General features: G+C 39.9%; 1 protein-coding gene across 3 annotated transcripts in view; it reads right to left on the reverse strand.

Annotated features, from left to right (window-relative positions):
• The window catches only part of FMN1 (formin 1), a 373,318-nt gene that overhangs the window by 126,190 nt on the left and 227,779 nt on the right, over nucleotides 1–19,349 (reverse strand). For 2 of the 3 annotated variants that reach the window (XM_036446920.2, XM_036446936.2), the window contains 6 exons: nucleotides 18,444–18,505; nucleotides 16,390–16,478; nucleotides 9,631–9,760; nucleotides 7,849–7,995; nucleotides 6,686–6,745; nucleotides 1,514–1,634 (listed from right to left, as the gene is read on the reverse strand). In XM_036446920.2, the coding sequence (XP_036302813.1) occupies nucleotides 1,514–1,634; nucleotides 6,686–6,745; nucleotides 7,849–7,995; nucleotides 9,631–9,760; nucleotides 16,390–16,478; nucleotides 18,444–18,505 (609 nt within the window). Of the gene's footprint in view, nucleotides 1–1,513; nucleotides 1,635–5,264; nucleotides 6,120–6,685; nucleotides 6,746–7,848; nucleotides 7,996–9,630; nucleotides 9,761–16,389; nucleotides 16,479–18,443; nucleotides 18,506–19,349 lie in introns of those variants that run through there. The other variant, XM_045583848.1, reaches the window with a different exon arrangement.

Genomic DNA, 19,349 nt, shown 5'->3' on the forward strand with positions numbered 1-19,349 from the left:
GGATGGGTCTTCAGGGGTAGCTGAGTAGTGAACAAATATGGGTCTTTGCTGCCACTGCTCACCTGCAGCCATCCTGGGGCCTGGTCTGGATCCTAATTCCATACCTGGAGAGGGACAGAGGAAACTGCTCCATGATGGCTTACTCTGCTTTGCTCAAGTAAGAATCAAGCTCCTCATGTTAGACAAGAACAAAACTGTCATTTTTTTATTCTATTTTATTTTTTTAGGAAACGGAATAGAATAACCACAAGTCCACATATTGCATTCCTCAACAAAGCATTCATTTGGTTGAATTCACGCTCTCAACCACATCAACCAGAGGCGGAAAAAGTCCACATGTTCCTTTAAAAATAATTTACAAGGTAAAAATATTCACTTGTAACCACTGTCCTTATTTAAGCAAGTTTATGCCCAAAGTAAAAACAAATGGTTTTCCCTGCCACTCCAAGCAGACCTTGCCCCTTCACTTCCAGTCCAAGCTGTTCTCTGTCTAAGACTTGGGTTTCTGAGCACTCTTTCACAATAAACATTTTTTGAATGTTTATTTTATGTCTTAGTGTAAAAATATTCCTGGTTCAAGCTCTTCATTTCCTCAAGCTCGCCTTTTGGCACTCTGGGCTCCATTTCCACATTAACACGCTCCCTAAATCCTCCACAGAGCTCTTCAGTTGGAGCTACAAATGCTCCAGCGCAAGTATTTATATTCTTGGACAAGGAGATGTCTCCACAGTGAAAACACAAGACTCTCGTAATGCCAAAGGAAAATTCCTGCCCAAGAGAAGCATATTTTCACCTTTTAAAAAAGCCCAAAGGGCTTTTAGAATCTTGCTTTGAATAATTAAAAAATGTAAAATAAATGAAAATAGAATGTCTTGCCATCCTTATTAGACTCATATATATATATAAACCAAATATATAGGAACACGTGTGTGTGTGTGTGTGTGTGTGTGTGTGTGCACGCACACACGCACAAGCATGTGTATGACAAGAAGAGGGAGAGGGCATGGGAGCAAAGAGGGAAGAGGGAGCTGGAGAGAGAGAAGGCAGCATAGTAAACTTGTTTAGAAAATGCATAAGTTTTAATCAGATAGAATTCATTAAGTCTGTTTGCACAGCCTGTGTGAACATAACTTCTCCAAGCCTCATTTTTCTTATCTGTAAAAAGAAAGTTAGTATAGTTCCTGCTTATTAGGTTTGTTATAAGAATTATATGAGACCCCAGTAAGCATCCAGTAAAGGGTTGGGGTTGTTAATATTATTATTATTATTAAAGTTATATCTATTATATTTTGGGAAATGTGGATAAAACAAGTACTAACACTAGTAAAAGAGAGAGATATATGTAAGTCCAGTGTCTCCAAAAAATGCCTAGAGATGGAACACTTCGTAAGGGTTGTAGCATACCTTAGCTGAATTCTGCACCCATTCCATTCCATGAGCCACACACAAATAATCCTCTTAAATCATTTTTAAAAACTCTTAGCTATTATCATAACAGAACAGTTCCCGTTACCTTCCAGTTGCCTCTTCAGTTTTCTCAAGTCTTTGATGAGGTCTTCAAACTTGACCTGGGAAGCCAGAAAGAAATCTTGTGGTTCAGGCAGGGGGAAAACACTCTTTTCTGTTCCTGCTTCCTGAAAGACATGGTGGAGAAAAGCACATTATACTTCCCAATAGTCACTTTCAGTTGGAATTCCAAAGCATTTCTTATTGAATGTTTGAATAAACATCGCAGCAACATTCCTCTGGAGTTCCTCAGTTTGGACTGGTTACTTTGAAGTGCTTTGGTGTCTTTCACAAAATCCTTTTGTTCATACTGGCATTTAGATTGGCTATGGCATGGGTGAGGTTCCATTTTGCCTCATGAATAAAAGAGAAAATTGTCAGTTATGTCCTGATCTTGAGCACTCTATGTCCATGGAAAAGGGCATAGGAGGAACACATGAAAGTATTTAAATTAAAAGTCCCTGTATGGGTTGCATATGGTAGCAATTAGAAACTCATCGTTGAGGTCTGCCAATGGGTGCGAATTGGAAGGTACTGAGTAAGATAACACTGCAATGGAAGAAACAATCACTCTGCCTTACACTTTTACCTACCTTCCTCTGCATCTTAAAGCATGCATGTACACGTGTGTGTGTGTGTGTGTGTGTGTGTGTGTGTGTGTGTGTGTAGGGGGGTTGAATTCTTCCTTCACATATTTGTAAAAATTTTCCAAATGTTGTTTGGGTACTCTTACCACATATTTAATGTGGACATGACTGGGTATAGTTTTTGACAAGTCCCACAACTATCCCTCAAAGACATGAGCTAAGAAACATCTTAAGGGACAAAACGTTCATCAGGCACATTGAGAGATAAGCTGAGTCTCCAATTTCTTTTCCAGTCTATCTGGCTTCTTCCTGGGTTGTTTAATGTAGCTTCGTATCTTGCTCATCTCAGACAATTCTCAGGTCTCTCCACATAGGCTACTTTGCCAGCTTTCCTTCACATTCCATTTTTCCTACTGCTATTAGGACTGGTTCCAGACTCTAAAACTGCTTTATAAGGCACTTTATGATCTGGTCTCTGTCTACATCTCCAGCCTTATTTCTACCTTCCCCCTATTTCTAACTCCCTTTTCCAACTTTCATAAAAAAAAATAAAAATAGGACAGGTCATGGTCTCTTGCCTCTAGGCTTTTGTAAAACTTTTCTATGAAACCAACCCTTCCCCAGAACGTCCTCATATCTCCTTATTCACACTCATCCTTCAAATCTCAAAACAGATATCACTTCCTCAAAGATTCCCCTTAAGTCCCAGCAACCAACTCTTGGTGTTTCCAAGAGCCCCTTGTATTTACCATTCCCACAGCACTTACCAACATTAATTTATAAATTTCCTGTAAGTTTGTACGTCTTCCCTACTAGACAAGAAGGCAGGCACTGTGCCTTGTTCTCCATATAGAATGTAACCTCTGGCCTCTCAATAAATTCTGTTTGGAAACATCACAGAGGAGCTACAAAACACTGTTCTGGGAAATAAGTACCTTCAGCAGGAGACATCTAACTTACCTTCTTCATATTTTCTTGTGGTTTCAGGAATTCCCTTGACTCTTCCCCTTTCTTTAAGACCTTTAGCTTTACTTGGGATGCTAAAAGAAGGTGGTTCTCCTCATGTGCATAGGACAATATTTTACATGATCAATGAACTTTTTTCATCGTCCTATACTTATTACTACTTTAACTACCATGGAAGCAGTATCAAGCCTGAGTGCCAAGATAGAACGACATCTAAGACGCTTGCCACAAAACTCCATGGTGATCTACACTGGAAGGACTCATGAATAATATCTCTTTCTATTTTCCAAAACTTTTTATCAAACTCAGTCCGGCTTCATTTTTCTTTTTTTTAATTGAGAAAATGCTCCTGAGCCAATCAGCCTGGTAGTAGTTCTTGTGAAATTTGCTCAATTAGAGTTCAAAAGACATGGCTCTAGATGGGTTTCTTTAAACTTCACAGACCTAGACTTGGACCCAAAACCTGGCATGAGTGGAAGAAAGCCTGGAACAGAAGTCACCTTTCTTCAGCTAATTGCTCATCACTACTAACCACAGAAATCATCACATATGCTCCTAAAGGGAGAGGATCGTTTAATAAATCACACAATTCTTCGCTCTTGTTGAGTGAAATGCATTCTGCACAGTGAAAACTAGGCGAGGACCACACGAATGTTGACTTCTTGTTTTTCCTAAGCTGGACCATTCCAAGTTTGAAACTATTCTTACGGTAAGATTTTCCTCTGGAAAGCTGATTTCACTGGGTTTGTCTTTCTTCAATGGGAGCCATATATCATAGGAAAATCTCAGTCTTCCTACACAATGTATCAGACACCAGGAGGTATATCTGCTCACGTCAACCTGGGATTAGAAAGGTCACTTCTCAGAATGCTTCTGCCACACCGGTACCTGTTGCCAGAACTTGGGGTACGTACATATTGCCTGAAGCAATATACTTCCCCACTCTACCAGAAATTAGCTTTCACCTCCTCATACCTAATTCTTTACAGATGCCTTTATTACATTCTTGTCAATATTTGCAGAACATACAACTCAGCAAGTATTTATCAGGCACCTACATTACAGACACTAGAAAGAGATAATGAGTTCTGGATCTCAGGAAGCAATACCAGGGCAATGGTATTGCTCATTGATATCTGCAGATGAGGTAGAAAACATATTTTAAGTGAGTTATGCAAACAAAGTGTTCCTGGGCTTAAAACAATTAAAAGACAAGGAACTGAGCAAAACCCTCTTGGAAGAAGGGTCATGTAAGATTGCAATATTTTTTATTATATCTTTTTCTCCTTTTACAAAAGTGACACATGTTCATTAGGTTTAGTAATTAAAAGGAAGAAGAAAGTAAAAATCTCTTACAATTCTTTCCTTTGTTTACAATTCTATCCATAAATAATCAAACATTTTAATATAGATCTTTCCAGATATTTCTGGGTGTTTGTGTGTATTTATATTTACATATTGCAGATTATACAATAGTATATATTATTCTAAACACATTTGTAATTTAAAAGCAGATCAAGAGCGTTTTTCCAATGCTAGTAAACATTCTCTTAGACACTTTCCATGGTAGTGTATTCCATTTTATGATTCTAGCATAATTTATTTGACCTTAGTGTCTACCTTTGGACACCTACTAAAAAATTCTGTGATATTTTGCTACTACAAATTACTTAAAATAATATAGTGATACATGACCTTAATTTTTTCCTAAGGATAAAAACCCTTAGAAATATGTATAATATTACACATATTCATAGTGTTTCAAATACAAAAAGGTCAAAGTCTCACTAGCCCATATAGCGCATCTGAATTAGGAAAAGGGGTTCCCTGCAAGCAGGCACAGCTCTCTGGTAAAACAGCTTGACAAGCACATGATGTGAAATTTTTTCAAGATACCCATATGGACATATAGCTCAGTGAATCCAGAGCAAACCAGATAAGGGTCTCATTTGACCTACAGATCTTAAACAGATAGGAACTCAGTCAACCATTCAAGACAGACCTGAGAAAAGTTGGATCAGTATAGATTGCTAATTCTATACATACAGTTGGCAATTTATATCTTCTATTTGTTTTCTGTGGTTACCTGCAGTTTGTTTTGCCACCTTTTTTTTTTTTAAATGAGAAGGAATAAGATGATTTTTGCTAATTGATTTTGAAGAGCTCAATATATATATTTATATTAATGGAAGCTTTCCCCCCAAAAAAGGTATTTTAAGAGATATTCATAAGAAAAAAGAGAAGTCTTATAAAAAGGCTAGTGACAAGAATAATTCCAATTAGGGAGAAAATCAGATGTAAAAACACATCAGGAAGAAAGCACAGGGTGTGTTTGGAAAACATCAAGTCTTGAGTTGAAGCATAGAATGTGCACAGAGGGAAAGTAATAAATCTGGTTGTAAAACACTGGCATTAAATTGGATAGAGTCTTAATTCACTTGAAAAAGGGGAGCCATTTTGTTTTAGAGTAAAAAAGTGATGTAAAATGATCAGAACTATAAAATGTAATCAGGCCGAAGGCTATGGGATAGACTAGAATGGTAAGAAGGTCAGCCGGGAAATCAAAATTCCCCTGGGTGAGTTATCTTAAAGCCTGAATGGGCTGGGGTCACTTACGATAGAAACCAGGGAAGAACACAACAGACAATTTGAATTGAAGGACAGAGATCAACCAAAGAGAAGCACAATTTCTTGTCTAAATGACCAAAATTATAATATCTTTAATAGAAACAGGGGAGAAGTTGAGGGGTGGGGTGGGATGAGAATCCTGGTTGTAGATATATTGAGAACAGTTAGATAAACTCACCAGGAGGGCAAGAAAGGGAACTAGAAACCTCATCAGTGCTTAGCTGGTCGTCTGGACGAAATTGTAGGCCTCTTAAAACTAAGGCTCTGGCATCTTTAACTTTCCTTCCCTCAGTACCTAGGAAAAACTCTGCTTCCATGGATAGTTAAGCAGGAGTCCTGACAACATTTTCCGGAGACTTTTTCCATTCATCTTGATTGCTAGATTTCTCAACATCTTACAACAGTACCTCTTTCTTCTCAAAGCTAGGACTCCTTGTTCTCAATTTAATGAGGAGGAATAAAATACAGAAAATTATGCTCAGGTAGATTCTCACAGAAAACGTTATTTCTAATTGCAAATGTAATTTAAGCAAAGAGAAGGGATTTCAAATTCCACATCTGCAACTTGTTCCCAGATGAACATTTACTGAGAATGTATTGGGCATTACTGAATATTAATTTCCTAAATTTTGGTCTGCATCCCAGAATCTAGTTTCAAATATAACCACTTACTGAATGGATATAGACTTCACAAAGGCCCTGGCAGCCTGGTCAGAAGGCAGTAGGGTACTGGGGGTCTCTCCAAAGCTGTGTCACACAGCGGAGTGAGAGTCAGTAGACCTGTACCACCAAATAGAGCTTCTCTTCACAAGAGTCTGTGAAACACTCTTGGCTTCAGTGTTTCCATCCATAAACCAAGGAGGCTGGCTAGCTCTCAGATTCTATGTTGGACTTGAAATCCATCCATCCATCCATCCATCATCCGATTGCTGAATGCCAACAACGTGTAAGAGTTGAAGCCCCATTTGTGTAGTTTTCCACATAATGGCATTTCTTACCTGATCATAGTAACGCAGGTAGTATTTCACGACATAGTCCACCAGATTAATCCCATTATCCTAGGTTTAAAAGAGAAGCTTAAATGAAAATCATTCATATGAGACTTTGCTGTATTATACAGCGGAGATCCAAAAATCTTAGTTTTTGACATTTAACACTTTTAGTTTGTGATACCTGGCCCTAATTCTGAGACCGGCAATATTTCTCTCTCTCCTCCTTGTCGCATCCATTTTTTATGGTATCCATGCAAAGAAATGACACTATACTGCTCTTTGTGGAGTAAAAAAAAAACCTACAAATAATCCATAAGACCTCTGAGGTCATGGCTAAAACAAACAAACAAACAAACTAACTAACTAAATAAATAAATAAATAAAATGGTGTCTCTATATTTTCTGGCATAAACCAAGACAGGAGGGGGCAGGGAGTGCTAAAGGGAATCAGGGACTAGAACAGAAAACCATCCCTCCCTTCCCACCTTTCAAAAGATGTGTGTTCTTAATGGTGTGAAAAACAATCAGGACAGCTTAAAAGGAATGCCATGCCACTTTATGACCCTGGGAGGCCAGGCCCTCCTACAAGGCAGCCTTTGAGTCTTGTTCACATGGATCTAATTCTAATTTGCCTCTATGTTTCCCCTCCCTCCACTCCCACTGCCCCCACATAGGATGCCTAGGTATGGCTGGTTGTTTCTAAAGAGGTGGCTCTGCAGGGGTGTGGAGCCAAATGATAATCAAGCTCAGAGAGTTTGACAGTTAACCTCTAGCCTTATTGTTGTGGGCAAAAGAATAAGTCAAACGCTCAGCTCAACTGGTGATTCAACATTGGTCCCTCCACAGGAATGAATAAATTACAAGTGGTCAACAATAAATTCAAGCCTGTGCTATGGCTAATACCATATGCTATCTGTTTTATTCTCTCACTGCAATTCAACATCTAACTGCATTTTAGAGCAAACAAATATGTAGTGGGAATTTTGACATCAAAATAAGATCAAACATTAAAAACAAAAAGCTATTTTATTCCAAAGTCAAAGGAAAAGTATATTGTTATGAGGAAAATGGAGATAAATGGAACAATCAGAAATATATTTTTTTTAATTAAAGGAATATAAGAAAAATAATGGCAGATCATAGACATTTATTACAAAACAAATAAATACCCGACTTTTGACATCCTTGAGTTTGGGCAGAATTTCTAAGCTGTATCCATCTGCTTGTCCCCGAGTCCTATTTCCTCCATTCATGTAATTTCCAAAAGCCAGAATGAGAGCTAAAATATCCTTCACACTTTTCATGTTCAGCAAGCCCTGTAACGATAAATACCAATTATTATGCAGCTGAACTCCAAATATAACTATGTCCATTCAACAACAAATATTTACTGAGAACCCAATTGGCTGTTTGGTGGCATGTTACCAACAGAATTAATAGTTAGCAAGATGGAAAATACACTTTAAACCAAAAGTGTCTTTTAAAAAATACATAAGAGTCATCATTTCCTATCCTTTCAATGAATGACAATCTGTGTGGGTTAAATATTAGTATTTACATTTCCATTTGAGCCAGTTTTATTTTGAAAATACTTGAAAGTATTTATAAATCGAGGAAAGAGCTGTTATAGCTAGGCTTCACATTCGATGACTTGCAAGTAGAAAGTGGTTTAATATCATTTGAAGATCTCTTTTTGGACTATTCAGGGGTCCTCAAACTTTTTAAAGTGGGGGCCAGATCACGGTCCCTCAGAGAGCTGGAGGGCCGGACTATATGAACTACTAATTCCTACTGTAACACCTCGGCTGCGCTCACTGCCCAAAAAACCTGGCGGGCCGGATCAGACTCCTCTGCGGGCCGCATGTGGCCCGCGGGCCGTAGTTTGAAGACCCCTGAAACCGTACAGTTAAGTGTAGGGTAGTTATAATAACAAGTCAATTCTTCTTCTTAAACCTCAGAGGTGAACTACAATCATGTAGTTCAAGGCCAGAAGCTACCTGTAGTAAGTGTTTGCTGATATGTCTATTCAGTGTTATCATTTCAAGCTGCTTAGACTTCGCTCCCTATTTCATTTGTGTCCTCTCTCTCTCTCTCTCTCTCTCCTTCAAGTGCACACTTCCAAATAGATACTTTTCCCCTTTCTCTATAGTCTTAGTTGGCTTTATTTTTCTTTTATTTTAGGGGAAAGAAAGCCAAATGCAGCTCTAGGCTGACTTCTGATCCTGACTCTCTGAGCACTATTAAAGGGTATATATCATACTTTGGTATATATATGCTTTCCTTATTGAAATCTTTTATATTTTAGAAAAAAAATAATGCCTTCAGATAAGTAACTAAGTATTAAACTAAAAGCTACAGTACATGTGGAGAGTGTTCTTAAGGACATGGGTCTTTGGGAGAAAAAGCCAAGTGCTAGAATTTAACTTTATAATGAATACCAATGTGGTAAAGCCAACAAAAATTTATTTGCTCATCATTCATTATCATAATCATTTGTTTCCTTTAACAAATCTCTAGAATCTTTTTATTTCACTAGGTAGCACATTTCAGATGATCAAATTCATGGGCCTGAGGCAAAACCGCTTTTTTAATCCAGACAGTCAAGTGAAAAATAAACTATACTATTTGGGTTGGTATTAAATGGCCAGTATGTACATTGGAAGGTGTTTAGAATATTTGAGAAGAAATTTGTAAGAATGCAATCCCCCCCCGAACCACACACACACAGTTCTCTCCTTTTCTCTCCCCCTCTCTCTCTCGCACTTCATCTGCATGCACACACATACTCACACTTAGGCAGGATAATAGTCACAGCTACACTTAGAAAAACACACAATCTTAAACCCAAAAAGTTTTTGCAAAGGGACTCTAGCTGATCCCTCCCACTGCCAGCTTCCTCCTTTACTCCTAATAAGGACAAATTTGTCTTTTTAAATTAGACAGCAACATACCTTAGAAGCTCGTGTGATGATCTCTACCTTTCGATGCAAGGAGGTGATGCCTTCGGAAAAGACAGATCTGAAGATGATGCACTGAGCACGCTCAGCAAAATTAGGGATCTGGGCTAACTCATGTAAAAATCTGTAAAAATTAAGAAGGAATCATCTAGCTTCATATAAAAATCATAAGGAAAGTAAAAAGACAGCTGGAAAAGATCCATCATGAGAGCATTCCTTATTTGACAATTAATTTAACAAATTTAAAAGGTACCAGGCTAACTTAAGCGACTGTAAGATGATGTGTTCTACTGTTGATAACAAAGCCACTTTTTTTCTTAAATGGGTTTTTATGATAGTAAATAAATGCATAGTGGCCAGCCAGCATAGCTCAGTGGCTGAATGTCCACCTATGAACCAGGAGGTCATGGTTCGATTCCCAGTCAGGGCACATGCCTGGGTTGTGGGCTTGATCCCCAGTATAGGGTGTGAAGGAGGTAGTCAATCAATGATTCTTTCTCATCATTGATGTTTCTCTCACTCTTTCTCTTCCTCTCTGAAATCAATAAGATACATAATTAAAAAATAAATGTCTGGTATATAAATTGCCAAATGAGAAGTGTTAAGTCTTTAGTGTATGAAAAAAATACATACAATACACTTGCTGTATAATGCAGCATTCTCTAAGTATATATTTATACAGGCTGAGAAAAGTGAGTACTGGAGACAAGTGTTACAGAATCTCTTACTGAAGTGAGATTTTTGCTTAATAAATTAGATAATGTCCCTATTCTACAGATCACTATTCTACAGAGATTTGGTTACTCTTCCACATCAACTTACTTATATAAACAGAGCTCAGAGATCAGTGCTTAGAACAAAGCAGCACTCATTAAGTGGACACAACCTAAAGCTGCTTAAAAACTGCGGCAAGGCAGATCTTAAAGCTAAAGGCGAGTACTAACCTACACACAAAAGCTCACTGTCTGAGAAGTTGCCCGGTGCCCTTTGCAAAATTAAGAACTACATACTCTCCCGGCCAACCACCAGAGGAAGGGGCATAAAACTAAACGGGTGGAAAGAGTTGGACGTGAATTCAGAAAAGGAGAGAATCCACTAACAGCAATTAAATTCATTTTGGGGTCGAAATGATTATTACCTGATATTTCTGAAAGCCTCAGTCAACTCATAACATCATTACTTTGACATTTTGCAATCTCTGCCCAAGAATGCTTGCGAAGCTGGGCCCTCCTTCTTTCCATTCCCAAAGCAATTCCCTTTCCTAACACTCAGTGCCTCTTTTACTTTATTTTAGGGAGCGCTGGGTGTTAATAAGATTCTAATTATCAGCTGTTTTTCTTATTTATCCCACAACCATGTAATATCTTCTTTAAAAATTCTTTTCTTGAGTGGACTTTCTATATTCAATCTTCTAAGACAACTCTTCTTATTGATTTTAAAGATTTTTATTGACTTTTAGAGAGAGAGGAAGGAAAGGGGCAGAGAGAGAAAAACCTCAAGGCTAGAGCGAGACATCTGTTGACTGCCCCCTACACGCTTCCCACCAGGGTTCTAAGCCACAATCTGGGCATGCGCCCCGAACGGGAATTGAACCAGGGACCCCTTGGTGCACAGAACAACACCCAACTGAGCCACACCAGCCAGGGCTCCTCTTCTTTTTTGTTTTTAAATTACGCTGGGATGAGGTAAAGAAAACGCATAAAGAAACCACACCTGTGCTTTAAATTTCTGTAATGTATTATTATGAAAATCATGTAATGGATATAAAACCCATATGATTTCTCATTAGGACAAGATGAAGAAATTATATGTTTATATAAATTGTGTTTTTTTAAAAAATAAAATTAGTATTAAACCACTGATTTATTTATACTGGAATTAGGGGTATCAACAGTTTTCACCAATATGAGTAGTAAAAAGCTTGTGGGACAGGGGCATTTGGTACTGTGGTGACTCAGGAAATTTACTCAGATGCTGCTGAGAGCTACCTCAAGAGAGTGCCCTGCATTCCTTCATCTTCCAAATGTGACCCTGAGACGCTATGCACAAGCAGGACCTGATCCCCAGTGTGTGCACACTTCCTAGAGTAAATGAACACAGGAGTGAAGCATTTACAGAGACGGTGTGGGAGAATATATGACTCAACACCTGACCTCAGCGAGAAGGACACACAGATGAAAAGGAGAGCGGGATGTATGATCTAGTTTCATAACAGGAGGATTGGGACCAATATGAGAAGACAAGCCCAGAGGCTCACTGACTTATATTGCACAGAAGAGAGCAAAGTAGAGCTGCAAGGCAGTCTGGATTAAGGCTCCCTGGAATCCGTGCTAGCACCAGGAAGGCTGACAGACTCTCAGAGCCAATGTGCTGTGCATGGAGAAGGGTCTGATATATATCCAGAGTTGGAGGGGGAAAGGAAGTTCAGGAATTTTACATTTTTGGATAGAACTGTAGGAAATGCATCACAGAAAATACCAGAGCATCAGTCACCAAGACTGATTTTGGTCTGTCCTCAGATGCATGTGAAGCATTTACAGTGTGTCAGGCACCATACTAGGAGCTGAGGACAGAATTTTACTTCATAAACAGTACCTCATTGATAGCCTGAGAAATAAACCAACATTTCTATGGAGTGTGACAAGTGTACTCAGTGATGGGGCTATAACAGGAACTACGGAAGCCACACGCAGGGCACAAAGTCAGAGCACTGAGGGACCGGGTCAGCCAAGATTCCCTGGAGCTCTCTCTGGTGCTGTGCAGAGCCTAGACAGCTTGCATAATAATTGAGGAGGAGTCAGATGCTAAAATGGGGCATGATGTTCTAAAAAGTTTAAACTCTTTCTAAATAAATGTAGGGTTTTAAATAGAGGAGTGACCATTTCAGCTTATTGTTTTAGAAAATCACAATGGCCCTGGGTTGGCTGAATGACAGCAGATCTGAGGCTGGAAGACCTATACAACCTCAGTTGCAATATTCTAAGAGGGAAGGCAGGAGGGCCTGCAGTGTGAACGGAGAGGGTAAGTGCATGAGAAAGCTACTAAGGCAGCAAGAACCAGAGTAACTGACCAATCGCAAAGGATTCTGAGTAGTGTCCACAATGTCTTGTAAGTTTTTGACTTGGATACCTGGTGGAATGTGAACATGTGATATAATGGGAAAGCAAATTTATGGAGGGGGTGTGATTTTATGTCACATTCTGTCTAAAAATAGTCATGCAAAGCCTGCAGAAATCACACCATACTCCTTTTCCATTTATCTGGGAAAATATCAGAAGCATAAGTAACCTCAATGGCTATGAAGCAAGTATCTGATAAGTATCTTATACCCCAATTGTGTTTTATTCACTACCCATAAAAACTCTGAGTTTGGACTTTGGGTCTTGGTACTTAAGATTATTTATAGATTGCTTTCCTTTGGACTTGTCTAAGTTTACACCCTAGTGTCAGTAATAGATAGAACTACATACCCGCCCTCCCCAAATAAGCCTTTCTTTCCCCAGGTTATGCTTATTTTCCCAGGAAGAGCTAAACTTTCAGCCTGTATATAGGAGGGAAGTTCTACATCTCACATCATGTGGGTTACTCATCCACAGTAGCAACTCAGCTGAGAGGTGGAATGAGGTAATGTGGCCCATTGGCTTTAAGGACCTAACATTTGGTTTATCCTGCCCTAATCCCCCGAATGGTATTATCTTAAGTGTGTGTGAGCACACAGGGCCATGGACACAGCATCATTTCGTGTTGTAACCTGTGTTTTTCCATAGAAGACTCCACTCTCAGAGCCTTGTTTCAGAATCCATGTATCTTCCCAAGGCACTCGTGGGCCCTAGTGGAGCATCCCGATAGGCTGTAAATAGTGTCCTCACTCGGCCACAGAAAGCTTGCATCAGGCCTAATCAATCCAAATCTCACCTCACATCACCCCACCTCCCCTCCCCAGCCCAAGGTAGACTGTAAAGAGTCAAAGAATCCCAGGTGGATGACATCTTTATGGGAAATGGCTTTCTAAACCTGGCACTGGAGTGCAAGAAAGCTGATGAGGTGAGTAATGAGGCCAGCCTCTCCGTGCTATGATTTATAGGACCGGGCATCACATGGTTCTTAGGAAATTGTAAAGCCGAGACTTCATATTTTCCAGTATGCACAATATGCGTATAGTCAACTAACTTGGAGTTAATGGCAAAGGAGTTGCCAGAAAATCAAACTCTGGCATAGATCAAACAAACGCTGTACTGTGCAGGAGACAGAAAGCAAAGGTGGCATTCACTCAGGCCTGAACTCCCCATCTCTGCGCCTTTCCCTCCAGCAACTGAGCCCAGGCACATCACCTTACCAGGACAACACACAGGCCTCTTTGCTGTCAGTCACACCTTAGCATGTCCAGGAAGCTGTTACAGTGACCAATTACAAACTTTAAAAAATGGGCTTCTATCCAAATCATTAGGAGAGAAAGCAGGAATAGTAAGGTATATGTAGCCCTGGCTGGTGTGGCTCAGTTGGTTAGGCCTCGTTCTAGGAATTGAGGCGTCACTGAATCAATTCCAGGTCAGGGCACGTCTGGGATTCCCCACTGGGATGTGTGCAGGAAGTAACTGATTGATTTGTCTCTCTCCTCCTCTCCCTTCTTCTTTCTCTAAAAATCATTTTAAAAATCTAAAAAAAAAAGTAATATGTTAATTACCTGCCACCATTATTGTGTGCAATTAACCTTAAAAAAATTAATGCTAGAAAGGCATTAACACAAAAGGAAAAGGGAAATACTCCCAGTAACAAAAACCAAATATTCATTTCACTGGGTTGGCCATGCTCATAACTTAGAGCAGGTGTTAAAAATAACAGCCCTCAGCCAAATTCAGCCCACCACTTGTTTTGTATGGCCTATCAATTAAGAATGGCTTTAACAATTTTGAATGTTTGAAAAACATCAGTAGAAAAATACATAAAGTTAAAATCTCAGTGTCCGTAAATACAATTTTATTGGGACACAGTCACACCCATTTATTTATGCATTGCCTGTGGTTGCTTTTGCACTACAACAGCAGGCTTGAATAGTTCCAATGGATCGTAGGGCCCACAAAGCCTAAAATACAATAATTACTATCTGGCTCCCTACAGGAAAAATCTGACAACTCTAGGCTTAGAGTATCATTGCTCAAGGTGGTATAGTTGGCCCTAATCAAAAGCTTATCCTTGTTAGGGAGTAAATATTTTGCCCCAGTGATGAGGGGTCACAAGGGTAGAACCTGCAAGAGTGCAATTAACGCCCAGAAACACAAGAGCTTGCTTCCTTTCTTTGCTTTCGACTATGTGATTATACAAAGAGAAGTCAGCAGTCCTATCTGGACATCCTGATCTTAGACTTCCAGCCTCTAGAACTGTGAGAAATAAATTCCTGCTGTTTATCAGTTAACCAGTTTAGGGTATTTTGTAATAGCACCCCAAGCTGTGTCAATGTCCAAATATTCCATCATTACTCACTTTTCAGTGATTAGCTCGTTAGTGGGGATTAGTTTATTTATTAAGAAATACGATTTGAGAGTGGACCACGGAATTCCCCAGCAGTGGGGGCTTATAAAGAGGATGGCTCAGGCTGGTGGAGCAGAAGGCCAGTGGAACTCTGTTTGCATCGATTCACTACTAGGCTTCATGGACTAACTGGGGCCGGGCGTTCTGACCTATGTAAGAACAATTCACCTAAGGTTCCCAAAAGTATCCTGGAGGTTTGTTAATGACTGAATAACCCTAGAAATCCCCTCCTCAGCCCAGGCATCCAGGGGAAGAGATGCATTCTAGAGCAGCGGTTGCCAACCGGTGGTCAGTGAGGTCCGAAAGGTTGGCAACCGCTGTTCTAAAGGACCCAAGGGCAAGGCAGGAAGGTTTCTGTACAAGCCACCAAACCTCAGATGCCTCCAGGGCTGACTCATTAGCCTAAACTTGATCACTCCTCTCTTTGTTTCCCTTGCCTCATCTCCAGGCTGAGAGAGGTGGCCTGAATTGGATATGAAGCACTCAAAACAGCAATAGGCTAAGGAGCCCTGTGTCTGCTTTGGACCCAAATGTGCACAAAGTTTGGACTTTGAGTCTTTGGTGGGACCTGGGGGCTGCAGTGCCGCAGGAGCTTCTCCCTGGTTTGCAGACCTAAGTGCCCAGCCAAGGACAAGAGTCACTCAGTTACACATTAGAGTTCTGGGTTTTCAAAGGGTGTGGACAGACACCCTAAACTATAGAGCAAAACACTAGATAGTGAATGGAGAGAAAAGCACACTCCAAGAGAGGATGAAAAAGTCACATCTAAACTGGGCAGAGCAGGTGGAGAAGTCTGGGGGGAAGCTGACACATTCAGGCTGCGTTTACTGGATGTGCCACTTAGGAAAATCAAATTCAGTGCTGTGCTCCGACATATCTTCTCAACTGCATCAGCAAAACCTTAAACAGAGCAATGACTTCTTCCTTCCTCAGTTACCCTTTTGGCCAGAATGTTTAGTCTAGGAGGAATTAATAAGTTGCTAGAATGAGAAAGGGCAGTCATGAGGGTGGGGAGAGGGGTTGAGAAATATTCTATCCAGCAGCACAAATCTCCCTGGTGCTTTTCCCAGCAGGCATGTCATTCTGCTACAGACAATAGGTCAGAGGCATGGCAGAGCTGAGGCTTAGCTCACTGCACAGCTTAGAGGTGATTGCTCAGAGCTGGGAGGGAGGGAGAGAGGGGCTGCACTGGGGCCCAACAGAAAAGTGTTCAAGCCTCCTTACTGCTCAGGTTTGTCCAGCAGCTTCAATTCTTCCTCTTTGGATGTCTCATAATACTTTCTTATTTTAACCAATTCATCTTCTTGGGCTCTCTGTGTTAAAAAAGAAACAGAACAAAACACAAACAAAATAATAAGCACTGAGAATCAAGCAATAATTCATCTCCCAGCACATATAAACTAATTACTAAAATTCTACTGCACACCAAAAAAACTATATTTTTTTGCCAATATGACAAAAAGAAACAGGTATGATTTTGATTCACTCAAACCAGATGGCTATTGTTGTATTGGCTGTTGTCATTTTTTTTCCCCTTGACAATCTAAGGAAAAAGAGGTCAGTGCCCCTGACTAAATAGTTAGGCATTGCATGTTTAAAAAATTCTTACAGTACGCCAGTGTGCCATGGTACGCTGGTTGAAAATTGCTGGTCTAAAGCAATATGTCTCAAAGTGTGGTCTTTGAACCAGCAGCATCAGTCCCACTTGTCACTAGTTAGAAATGCAAAATTTTGGCCCTACCATAGATTTAAGAAACTCTAGGGGTGGGATCCAGCAAGCCTCCCAAGTGATTCTGGTGCATTCGAATGTTTGAGAGTCCCTGGCTAATGCAAATGGTCATAACAAGTGATATCAGCTGATTATAGAAGCCAGGACATTGGGCTGCTGCCTTTGAATCCTCTCTCTGTTTGCCCATAAGCAGATAAGGGTCAAGTTGTCCTTAGCATTTGCTTTCTGACTCTCAAAAGCCCTCTAACTTATATAGGCTTCTGACTTTTTTTTTTTTTTTTTTTTTTTTTTTTTTTTTTTTTTAGCATTCCTTGTTTATACTGCTCATTTTGGCATTTAGTTGCACACTTTTTCAATGTATCCAACTATTTCAGTTGGATGCAGCTTACCTCTACTGTGAGCTAACAAGTACTGACCATGTATACAGCTCCAAGCACAGGGTAACAACAAAAAGCATTAGAAAGGCACTTTGCCTTCTGCGAAGTCCTTTAACACAACCACTTATCCTCATTATATAGGTGATTCCACTGGAGCCACGAAATACCTGGTACAGAGACTGACTCGCAATCTCTCTCAACAAAGGAATGTCAGCTCCTGATGGCCTCGTATTTGTGCACCTTCTTGTGTTTTAATGATAGCCTTACTGATGGAAACGTGAGAAATTCCCACCCAGTAGTACTAGACAACTCTTGATACATGTAAAAGATATAAAAATGTGTAGGGAACTGTCCAGAAAACCGGTAATTGTGCTCGTTATTTCCACATACAGCCCAAATTTAAAGACCATATATGTGTATAGTGCTGTTTGTTTTCAAAATACATTCCTACTGCTACATATATTGAATTATCTTTTAATGCTCATAAAATCAAGTAGAGCACATTAGAATTCTTGTTGCACTGATAAGCAGACAGGCTTAAGGAATTTAAATGGCCCAAAGTAGCTCAGCAGTCAATGATAGAGCTAAACCTGTCTGATTCTAAATCCAGAACACACACTCACCATCCTATGCTACTCCCCACATTCAACACTGTCAGCTCACTTGGACTAAAAGTAATCCTCCTGGCTGGTACTAGTGTTTCCCTTCCTCATAGGAAGACACTGGTGTACACCAACATCGAGTCAGTAGCTTACCTTCGTTAACTCTGATAGCAGGCCACAGGGCTGAGTTACACGGCACAGAAGTGGACTCCACCTTGAGCCACCCTCCCTTGCTGGTGTGCAAAGTGATCTCCTAACTTAGATACCACAGTGAAGGTGAGAAACCTTGTGCTTTTCTCATGTCTGCTCTTATTTGAGCTTACATTGAAACATCAAGTGGCTGCCTTCTGCATACATTTCTTTCTGTGCCTTCACCTCATCCAAAATGCTTACCACCAAAGAACATGAATGCATGGCTCAGCAATTTTTCAGGATGGAGTCACTTGTAACCATTATTTTCAGACCTTAATATTTTATTATTTATTTATTTATTTATTTATTTGTTTGTTTGTTTATTAGTAAAGACATGGAAATATAAAAACTCCTGCTCAGAATGGCTTTGATACTCACATTTTCATATAAGGCCGCCAGGGTCTCCAGATCAACCACAGAGTCATCCACATTGAAAATGGCTGCCGAGCACCCAAAAAGGGAGAAAAAAGAATAACAGCTTTGATTAGACTCCCCCATGCTAACGTTTATTCTGTGCCTAGCTCCCAAACAATACAATATCGCCCTTTCTTGTACAAGGTGTGTCTTTCAGCATGTCCTGTCTCTTTCCTTTTGCATTAGGGCTCTGGGAAAAGAAACCAAAATGGTTAGCTGCTATTGCTGGCCTGAGCCCTGGCCCCGCCCGGTTCAATTTCTTGAGCTCTGTGTCCTTTCTGCAGTTTAATTTAGGCTCCACGGGAGAAGTGTATGTGATTTAAAACTAAATCAGTTTGTAGGTTTAAAGCACATTTTTAAATCTTTCTTCCCGGCTGGTAATTGAAGAGATTTAGTACCTAATGCACCAGAACTGACTCTTGCCCATTACCAGGAAGAAAGAGAGAAAAAGGACAATGTTGGCAAATTAAATGAATTCAGCCATGTGATTTTAGGCACCTTTCCATGGCCACTGCAAACATCTTGTTTGGATTAAAAAGACAAGAAAGAGCAATAATTGCATCAATGGCAAATTAAGATTATGGAAACCTCCCAAGAGTTGGTCTTAAGGCAAATTTTCATTCCCATGGTTTTATTAGGATTCCTCTTGTTGTTCTGTATCTTAAATAAGTCACTTAGCTGTTAACTGATATGCTTATGATTTCATCTAGAGAGATTCCTTTCCTTATATACCAGGATACAAATGCTGAATTTAAAGTCTTAATGCATTTGGCAATCAAAGTGTTTGAAATAGGCTGCTCCACATCTTTAAATAATTATTCAAAACTAATAAGGTTTGTTCCCTCAACCCCACCTCCCTTCTCTGACTTT

This window comes from Pipistrellus kuhlii, unplaced genomic scaffold, assembly GCF_014108245.1.
Source record: "Pipistrellus kuhlii isolate mPipKuh1 unplaced genomic scaffold, mPipKuh1.p scaffold_m20_p_1, whole genome shotgun sequence".
Taxonomy (NCBI): Eukaryota; Metazoa; Chordata; class Mammalia; order Chiroptera; family Vespertilionidae; genus Pipistrellus; species Pipistrellus kuhlii.